Source organism: Gigantopelta aegis, unplaced genomic scaffold, assembly GCF_016097555.1.
Source record: "Gigantopelta aegis isolate Gae_Host unplaced genomic scaffold, Gae_host_genome ctg4266_pilon_pilon, whole genome shotgun sequence".
Classification (NCBI taxonomy): domain Eukaryota; kingdom Metazoa; phylum Mollusca; class Gastropoda; order Neomphalida; family Peltospiridae; genus Gigantopelta; species Gigantopelta aegis.
The window spans coordinates 28,859-38,936 of NW_024533771.1; the positions used below are offsets into that span (position 1 = coordinate 28,859).

General features: G+C 34.4%; 1 protein-coding gene across 1 annotated transcript; it reads left to right on the top strand.

The window, feature by feature from the left end:
• Positions 1 to 956: 956 nt before the first annotated feature.
• LOC121392671 (DNA polymerase alpha catalytic subunit-like) lies at positions 957 to 4,886 on the top strand (the record flags this gene model as incomplete). Its single annotated transcript, XM_041523781.1, is given in 15 exon segments — positions 957 to 1,186; positions 2,200 to 2,260; positions 2,308 to 2,397; positions 2,442 to 2,495; positions 2,497 to 2,559; positions 2,603 to 2,772; positions 2,847 to 3,200; positions 3,257 to 3,555; positions 3,558 to 3,661; positions 4,105 to 4,137; positions 4,189 to 4,291; positions 4,294 to 4,337; positions 4,339 to 4,370; positions 4,720 to 4,751; positions 4,805 to 4,886. Coding segments are annotated over 15 exon segments (1,751 nt in total), but the record flags the coding sequence as incomplete, so codon positions are not given.
• Between the last annotated feature and the right edge of the window lie 5,192 nt (positions 4,887 to 10,078).

Genomic DNA, 10,078 nt, shown 5'->3' on the forward strand with positions numbered 1-10,078 from the left:
CCATATATGGTAGTCCCACCCACTCTTTTAATTAGGTTATTTCATCAAACTGGGCGTTCGTCATAAGATGATCTGGAATCAACAGATCTGGGTCAACAGATGTTTGATTACATATCTGAGGAAGAATATTCAAAACTTGTTGAAGAGCGACAAAGAGATTGTTGGATATTAAATGATGGTAACCACACCTACTATTAATTAACTATGATCTCAACATCATTACTAGATGGAACGTATCGTGAACATGGTCGAGAAATATTTGATGAAGAAGTTATAAATATGCCGACCAATGGAAAACAAGAAAAAAGGGTACATTTGTTTATTTGTCTATAATCATTTTATTCTAATTAAAGCCCACCCATAAAACAACAAAGGGCAATAGTAAACATTAAGAAGATGGTACTTGGAATGAGTGGGAGTAAAAAGAAAAGCAACGAAGGAGGTGGAGTCTCAGTTTCAAAATGATGCCTTGCTGTCAGAGATGTTATCTCAAATTGATGTAAGTCACATGATCAACAATAAGTAGTCATGTGACTTATTTCATTAGAATCAGCCACAGAAACAAGCCAAACGACTTAAACATTTACTCCGCGATCTATGCAGACCAAACCATTGACTCCTCCCACTTCTCATAGACCACCTGCCAAACCAGTTATACAAGTTCCACAGCTGCCTATACCAGATCCAATTCCCCCTAATTATGATAATAATGAACAATGGGAACCAAGTTATGATGAATTACAATATGAGGTAAGAATGGACAAATAAAAGAGAAATGGATGGACAAGTCTCTTGTTTTAGGAGACAACTATACCAGTAAAGAAGGAAGAAATAAAAGAAAATAAAATGGAAGAAGAGAGAATTATTATAGAGAAAAGAGAGACAGTGTAAGTATGACATCATTATATCTTACATCATAATGATGTCATATAATAGTCCAATGGAAGCGGTAATCAATGTCAGGATGGGAGACTATTAAAGAGGAACTTAATTTACAAGCCCCACCCCCCAATGACAAGACTCCAGCTCTTATTGATAGTAAGACACTTCCCCTAATGGAGGATGAAGATGGAAATCATTTTATTCGGTTTTACTGGTTGGATGCTTATGAAGATAGTTTTCGTCAACCTGGTATTGTTTATCTCTTTGGTAAAATATGGATTGAAGATGCTCGTGCTTACATCAGGTAGATCATGTGACTTTAATGACTGATCACATGACAGACTCTACCCCACCAGTTGTTGCATCATAGTCCGCAATATTGAAAGATGTCTTTATTTCTTACCACGTGATAAGGTAACTATGATATGTAAATCAGACAATTTTTTTGTCCAATAGATCCTCTCCAAGTCAGGTACTCCTTCAGATCAAGATGTAACAATGCAGGATGTTTATATGGTGGGGTGTTGTCTTGTTAGTAAACCACATTCATTTAGTCTATTTTAGGAGTTTAATGAGAAATTTGCTGAGAAATATCGACTTATGAAATTTGCTTCAAAAGTATATCTAATTTCATGTATTATAACATGACCAGATATCCATCTTTAGAAAGTCACCAAAAAGTATGCTTTTGATTATCTGATATTCCACGAGAGTCTGAGTACCTAGAAGTTCGTTACTCTGCTGATATCAGGCTCCACCAGTGATGCTACTGGATATTCTTTTAGTAAAGTGTTTGGGACAACTACCTCAAGGTGATTGTGTATCATGTGACAGTTATGTGATCTTATTGTAGTTTAGAGAGATTAATTTTATCCTGTCAAATAAAGGGACCTTGTTGGTTAGACATAAAAGCTCCAAGTAAATTTACTAATAATATACTAATAATATACTAACATATACTAAAAATGTATTAATAGGTAAACCATCTAATAATGTTAGCTGGTGTCGTATTGAATGCATTGCTGATGGTTTGGCTGCAGTACATGTGTCACCAGAACAAGCTCCACCCCTCCATTAACAGTGTTATCACTCAGTATAAAGACATTACTAAATACTCGTACCAGAACTAATGAAGTGGGTGTGGTCACTGCAACTACATTGTATATATTTTATTTTTGCTAGATATTGTGTTTTGGTGCATTAGTCCATCAAATGTATCACTAGATAAGCCACCACCTTCAACACCTTTTTCAGAACGACTTCTGTAGTAAGTACTAAACATGTCATTATAATGGACATTGTCTTCATTGTTTTTAGCAATCGCTGTCCTCCTGATCGACACATGCCAGCTCGACTACAAGAACACTTGGATAAGAAAGTAAGACGAGTTTTCATTTTCATATTTATCCTCAAAACTGTACTCAGGGTCTCAAACTAGAGATCACTTCCTCAGAACGAGGATTGTTAGCTTATTTTCTTGCAAAATTAGCTAAAACAGATCCTGATATTATTATCGTATGTTAACTCAGTATAACTCAGTATAAATCAGTATATTTCAGGGACATAATTTAACAACTCAATGGTTAGACACTTTACAGCACAGAATGTTTTCATGTAAAAGTTCCATCATGGTCAAGAATTGGACGATTAAAAAGACAGAATATGCCCAAGGTATTAGTTTTCTCTTAGGAGACTTAACTTTCTCTCTCTTTCTCTCTAGGGTAGAGGAACAGTTTATAGTTTGTGTTGTGGTAGACTAGTGTGTGATGTCAAACTGTCAGCAAAGGAGTTAATTCGTTCTCGTAGTTATGATCTCTCTGAGCTGGCTAGCTCAGTCTTAAAAATGCACTATAAACCAATGGAAAATGAAGATATATCAGCTGCATTTGGGTATGTTATCAAGTGGGTGTGGTCAAAAGAACCACACCCTCATGCACAGATGTTTTAATTTATAATTATTTTAGGAGTATTGATAGTCTAAGTATGATGATAAAACATACGATGGAAGAAGCCTTTCTTTCACTTAAACTTACTCATGAGTTGAGTGTATTGCCATTAGCTTATCAAATAACTTGTATAGCTGGTAATACAATGAGTCGTACTCTACTGGGAGGTCGATCTGAACGCAATGAGTATCTTTTGTTACATGCCTTTACACAACAAGGATATATCCCTCCTGATAAACAAGAGAGTGCAAGACGAACTCAAGTACCTACTGAAGGAGATGAAGAGGGCGGAGTCAGTACTACTAGCCGACGTCATAAACCTGCCTATGTTGGTGGACTTGTCTTGGATCCTAAAGTTGGATTCTATGATAGGTGGGCAGGGCTCAGTTATAACCTCACCCTTTAATGAAGAATTTTCATTCTTTTAGGCTCATTTTATTGTTAGACTTCAATTCTCTTTATCCTACCATCATACAAGAAACAATATCTGTTTTACAACAATTGACCACGCCCATTGTGTTTCTGATGAAGACTTTTGCTGCCTTGGCACCACCTGGAGACACCCAACCACAAGGTATATCAATAAACCACACCCACTTAATTAAAAATATATTAGGTATATTGCCATCTGAGATAAGAGTATTGGTTGAACGTCGTCGTCAAGTAAAGCAGCTAATGAAAGGGGCTACCTCAAAAGATACGATACAGCAATATGACATAAGACAAAAGCATTAAAATTAACTGCTAACAGTATGTATGGCTGTCTAGGATTCTCACATTCCAGATTTCATGCTAAGCCTTTAGCAGCTTTAGTTACTAGCAAAGGAAGACAGGTAATTAAATTAAGAGGATTGTACTCAGATGATTACAAAATCATTAGTGTAACTATTCAATTACTGTAGATTACAGAGTTTTCCCCGTTATTTATACAATGCTGACTGTAGTTCTTTAATAACTGTTAATTGTATGCATCTCTAAGATATATATTTTTGGCTTTACCCAAATATGGTAATTGTAACTAATCTCTTTGATGTAAAGTGTTATGTTGACCATCTGTTGTAACTGATAACATTGTATATATATATTATATTAATTAAATTATCATAGCTCAATAGTATACACACACACACACACATTCATAAACATGAAACCTTCATTGTTAAAGTGTGAGGTCAATTGATTAGGAGACGGGAGTTATTGTTTGGACTAGAGTCTTTCTACTTATTTAATTATCTCATTCTTTAAGAATATTGTTTTAGATATTATATGTTTATAGATACTTGAACAGACGAGAGATTTGGCAACTAAAGTAAGTTTGTCACGACTTTTCTTTTCACATGATATTAATCGTACACAATAGTTGGGTCTAGATGTTATTTATGGTGATACTGATTCTATTATGATAGACAGTGGGACTAGAGATTTAAAAAAGGCAGAATCTTTAGCTCATCAAGTTAAATCCGAAGTAATAAATTATATCGTCTATTAGAAATTGATATCGATGGGATTTTTTAAATGCATGCTATTGCTGAAGAAAAAAAAGTAAGTTTGTATTTGTCACAAGAAAACAGACATGAATGACCCTCACTCCTTAAAATTATATTGACTTAATGGTAATATTAACACGCCTGTAGTCTAGTTGCCACCTCCTTATTAGTTTGGTCTAATTATACCAAAGTCTTCTACCCCCACCACTGTTCCACCTCTAATCAAAGTTGGCGCCCATATTATTACATGACTTAACATGTATATTGTGTGGTTAGTCAGAAGAGATGAAGGCGTCTTGTATCACAAAAGTGCTACCTCATACAAGATCAAAGTTCTTGTTAATGGACCACAACAATTCTGTTTTGGTAGGACTTTTATTTTGATTATTTTTCTAACACTTTAGATATGCTGCCATTTCTATACACAAACACGATAGTATTTATGTTAACATTCTATGCTAGTATAAATGTGTAATATTTGAACTATAGATGAGTTGATAGAAAAACGAGAATTAAAGGGTATAGATATTGTTAGGAGAGATTGGTCAGATCTGGCTAAGAGAGCTGGGCAGTAAGTCATGAGTCACATGACTATCACATGATTTTATGTCTTATAGTTTTGTATTGGACGAGATTCTGGCAGGACAAAATCTTGATGATTAATTGACCATGTACAGACGTTTCTAATACAAAGTATAAAATGTTTATTATGGTAGCTGCCATTTCTCTTTATAGTTAGTGATGAAGTCAGAAATGGAAAGACTGATTTAAAGGATTTTATTATAACTAAGTAGTTTATTATTTTATTGGAAATTAATTAAATTTATTTATAAAAGGCTCTTACTAAATTACCTAAAGACTATCCTGATAAAAAGAGTCTTGCCATGTACAAGTAGCTATGAGGATGATCAGTAGACAACAACATGTCCAACCTGGTGATGTCATACCATATATTGTTTGTGAGGTAAGATGGAAGTTAACAATGTTATATAGAAGAAAGAATGTTTACTAGGGAGAAGGGAATGCATCACCATACGTTGAGGTCCTTTCATCCCAGTGAGGTTATACAGCAACAATTGAAGGTCGATAGCCAGTACTATCTTCAACACCAAGTGAGTTAACCACCACCCAATATTGTCATGGTAACATAATGTAGGTTCATGCTGTTATATCTCGACTTTGTGAACCCATTGCTGGGATTAGATGCACTATTTAGCAGAATGGGTTGGGACTAGATCCATCAGCCTTCTCCAGTCGCATTAAAGGATACGAAGATGAAGAGATACAATCAGGAGAGACCCTTTTACCAGAAGGGTTCGGGACGTTTGAAGCTGATCCTCTGTACATACATTGTTCAAAGTGTGGGATATGTCAGCATTTTAATGAGAAGGTGAACAAACAACTAATTAATAACGATTTGTAGCAATGCATTGTTACATCAAGTACAGTCTCTCCCCTACATTGTAATGTATTAGTTTACTCAAAAAATAGTTATGTGTGTGACACATCTGTTCTACACACACTATCAACTTGCACACATCAAAGAACGAGCAATTGTTGTTTTAAAAGATACAATTGAGTTATTAGCTCACACCCCAAAATTGAATTTCAGTGCAATTATGTAAATTTAATTATTAATGCAATATCAAATACTTCAAATATGTAGTGTCAGGTGTCAAACCTCATCACCGTGGCAACTGGGTTTTCTGTAGGAGCCTGTCTGTCCAGAGATCTTTTAGACACAACCCTTGTATATTGGTTATAATTGAATTAGTTGTCTTTGTTATTTTTCAGTGGTCTTATAATTCCTTTGTATAAATTCAATCAAATTTAATGTATTTATTTGAGACTGCTTGACCTCTTTAATAGATTTACTTTTAAATGTTACATATAGAATATCAACATGACAATTTTAATTATTGTTAACATGTAAATAGTTTTGTGGTTAAATGGCCATATCTAATTAAAAATTTCATTTTTAACTAATCGATTCACTAATGATATTACCTGTATAGGAAAGATACTCTTGTACTCAATGTGGTAATCCATTTACTGATGATATATATGTAATGCTGTATCATTGGCTATACACTTATTATATGGTTTGTATTATCAGGTATGACTATGACATTGGAATGTCTTGTAATTAGTATAATTAACAACATTTAAAATTATTATTAATATTTAATTGTGTTAAAAGAGAGTAATTGTAATTTATTATTTTTAGGGATGGTTGACGTGTAAAGATCCTTCATGTCAATTTTCGTACTCGGTTGTAGTCTAATGACAAATAGCTGTCCTGTCTGTGGTCCTGAGAAGGACATGGATTAAAAGAGGAGGTGAGAATGACATAGTAGGAGGTACTGTATTATCTTTTAAATATAGTATTCAAGTGGTGATTTTATATTGTCAATTAAGACATTTCAAGTCCATATTTTCAGGTATATCCCACCCCTCCTCCTCCTTTTGATAAATGATTTATTTTTTGTAGAAAAAGAATTGATTTCAAAATTAATCCAACAATATTTAGATGCAAATGCTTATTGTAATGTTAACTTGAAGTTATTATTTCCAACTCTGAGATAATTATTCATTGATTAAAATATTTACTTATTATGTCAAGAAAGAGTCAAAGATCATGTGAAAGTCATGTGATTGTACTACAAAAGTGATTAAAAATTAAATTAAGTGTGTGCAAAAAAAGTTTCATGTAGTAGTTCTAAAATGTTGTCATGATGACGTCACAGTTTAGGAACTGGACGCTTATCACTGGAAGAGAAGGAGCTATAGCTGATGCAGATACAGGCACTTGTGCTAGAGATAACGGTGACATAATTTGAGGGACTACTGTTGCTCTACCCCCATTAACATGAGTCAGACCAACCAATGTGATGGATTCAATATAGTTGGTATTTGAGTTGGTGCAAGCCCTCCAGCTGATATCGTTGCTAATTGAGGTTGTAATATGACACTTACCATTAGGAAGGGTTCGTATACAAGTAATTGGAGAAGATAGAAAATTTATCGGCCAAGTTGCAGCTGCATTACTTCCAGTAGCAGCCATCAATTGCGAGATGGGAAGAGAAGCTGTAGTGAGAGCGGTGAAGATGCTATGTTTGTAGTTCCTTCAGTTGGTGGCACTATTGATGGATTTATAGCTACTGTAGTCATGATAGGAGCTAGCTCTGTTGGGTTGGATTGTAGGGGTGAGCTGGCTGTTTGTGCTGAATTTTGTTTATCTTTTTTCCTCCACTTTGCTCTCTCCTGTTCTGAAACCATACCTGTACAGGACAAAAAGAAAAATGTCATTTTTTAAGATGTCTTTGTTTTCTTTAACGATGCCTTTGATCTAATTTGCCTTCAAAACCATGTCATTCCAGATCACTTAGTGGTATGTGGTTTGTTCTATGGTGAATGAACTAGTAAACAATCATTATGTTTCTAAGTCTAGACGATAAGTCTAAGAAAACTGTAGACAAATTTATTAGTGTTTTTATATACTAGACAATGTTTTATTAATAAATTAATTATTATTTGACTAATCAATTATAATACATTATGTAACCTTGTTATTTTCAGCCTGTTGGTCATGCTAACATAATGGATATGGCTGTTATCCTTTATATCTTATAGTTGATGGTTTGAACTGTTTACAATTAAAGATAATGGGGAATATAATGCAATCATGTTTGATAGTGAGATGATTTGAAGTCTTTGTAAAACAAATATACCATAGATACCATATTAAATTAGTTAAAGATAATCATTGTTATTAGTTTGTCATTAAACTGTTTTAAATAATCAGAATACTAACTCTTTCTCTCTTATTTCTATACCTGTACTCGAGCCTCTGTTAGCTCAACACGATAGCAAGATCTTCTCTTGTAAATACATCTGGATAATGTGTTCTCTCAAACACCTTTTCTAGTTCTCGTATGTGTTGTGCGCTTATAGTTGGAAACTTGTAAATGTTGTACGATATCGTCTCTTTTCTTCAATACAGTTTCATTCTGGGGAGAGCCTGAAAAACACAAATTTAGTTATCTATCTTGTTTATAGACTTTACCTTCATGATCTGACTTTCTTCCTCCCACCTGTTGTAATCCGTCTTGACTGGAATATAACATTGGAGACTTGTACCAAGGCCATCAGCTGTACTGCTAGTGGAAGGAGATGGTGTCCTACTTCGTAGAGGAGATATACCGATTGAAAAATTCCTGGTGGATTAGTTGTACTACTGGAGTCTCGCTCTCTCCTCTAATATCGTCGAGGGCGACGATGAGTTAGGTGCCTCGCTCATCACTAACACCATCTGTTGTTCTGAGTGGCACTCGTTACTCGAGAAGACGTAGATAAAACTTTTAAAAGCTGTCAGTGAAAAATATTTTTTTTTTAGCGAACTGCGAAGAAGTTCTTTGTTACCAAAAATGCGAAGTTATTCTAATGCAGATGGCGTTAAGTGTTATGGCCTATGGTCGGCATAGTTCGGCTCCTTTGATAGCTAATTTAAATATGAAGTGGTTAATACTATGAACAAGCTCGTCCAAGTATACGTACACTTGATATTAGAATCTATTGCTTGTATAGCCCAAAGGCCTAATTTGTAAGATACTTTAATTAATAGTGTCTGTGTCGGCGCCTTTGTTACTTGTGGTAGGCCGTTGACACCCACAAACTCAGTGTATATTAGCCCACTAATTCTATTACACCGACTACAACAATAACAAGTACGACAATAAAATAAACCCATATTGCTAACATTGTATTAACTACAATAGATTATAATGCATTAAACACCAATTATGCTATTAGATGATATAGGTATATCTGATCTTACTGAACAATAAGGGACTTAGCGTTGAAAACATAATGGACTGTTATCAATCACAAAGATTAGTGACCTTATCATCCCAAAGCTGCCAAAATCAACTATCATAAAATTACATTTTTATACTCCTCTGACAGTAAATACGTACAATATCACCATGGCAAGTTTTGTTGAGAAATATATATGAACTTCAAAAAACATTTTTTCTACAAACAATATATTATATATACAATGCATTATTAACTGATGTAAAAACATTAAAAACAATACTTGAATACAACAATAAGTAATTTATGGTACTGCTCTAAATATTACAAAAAGATTTGACATAGGTAGTGTGATTTTTTAAGGGACGGCTGCTGGACTAAAACTTGAAAGCACATCTCAGGTAATTGTGCATTTCGGAAACTGGTAACCTTCTCTCTTGAGTGGGTGGCTACTCTGCGTATCTAATCATTCCAGCCTAAAAGTAGTAACAAAGTACAATTATAGAAACTGTGGACAACATTTAACTTTGATTATCACATTGGACATAAGCTTGGTGTGGGTAACCAATAACAGTTAATGCAAGTAGAGGTAATTGCTGTACTTCTGCTTGAAAGTAGCGCTCTATTAGAGAGTAAGCTAATTTAGAAATCTCAATATTATCGTGTTGTTGTAGTGCCTCAATTCTTTCGACTCCTCAAGCTTCTTCAATAACACAGCTATTATCTTGGCTTGAGGTTCCAGCCATTTTAATATATTTCCAAGACCATCTAATATGACTTGATTACCATAGAGTCTTGTGTGACTAACATTCCACACATTGGTGGTATACAACCTTGCTGGACAATATAAACTGACCTATTACAGATAAGAAGTGATCTAGTTAAATTTAAAGCTTGTACTTACTTGTTGTACAGATCGACCACAGTTAATTACTAAGTGCCCAGGAT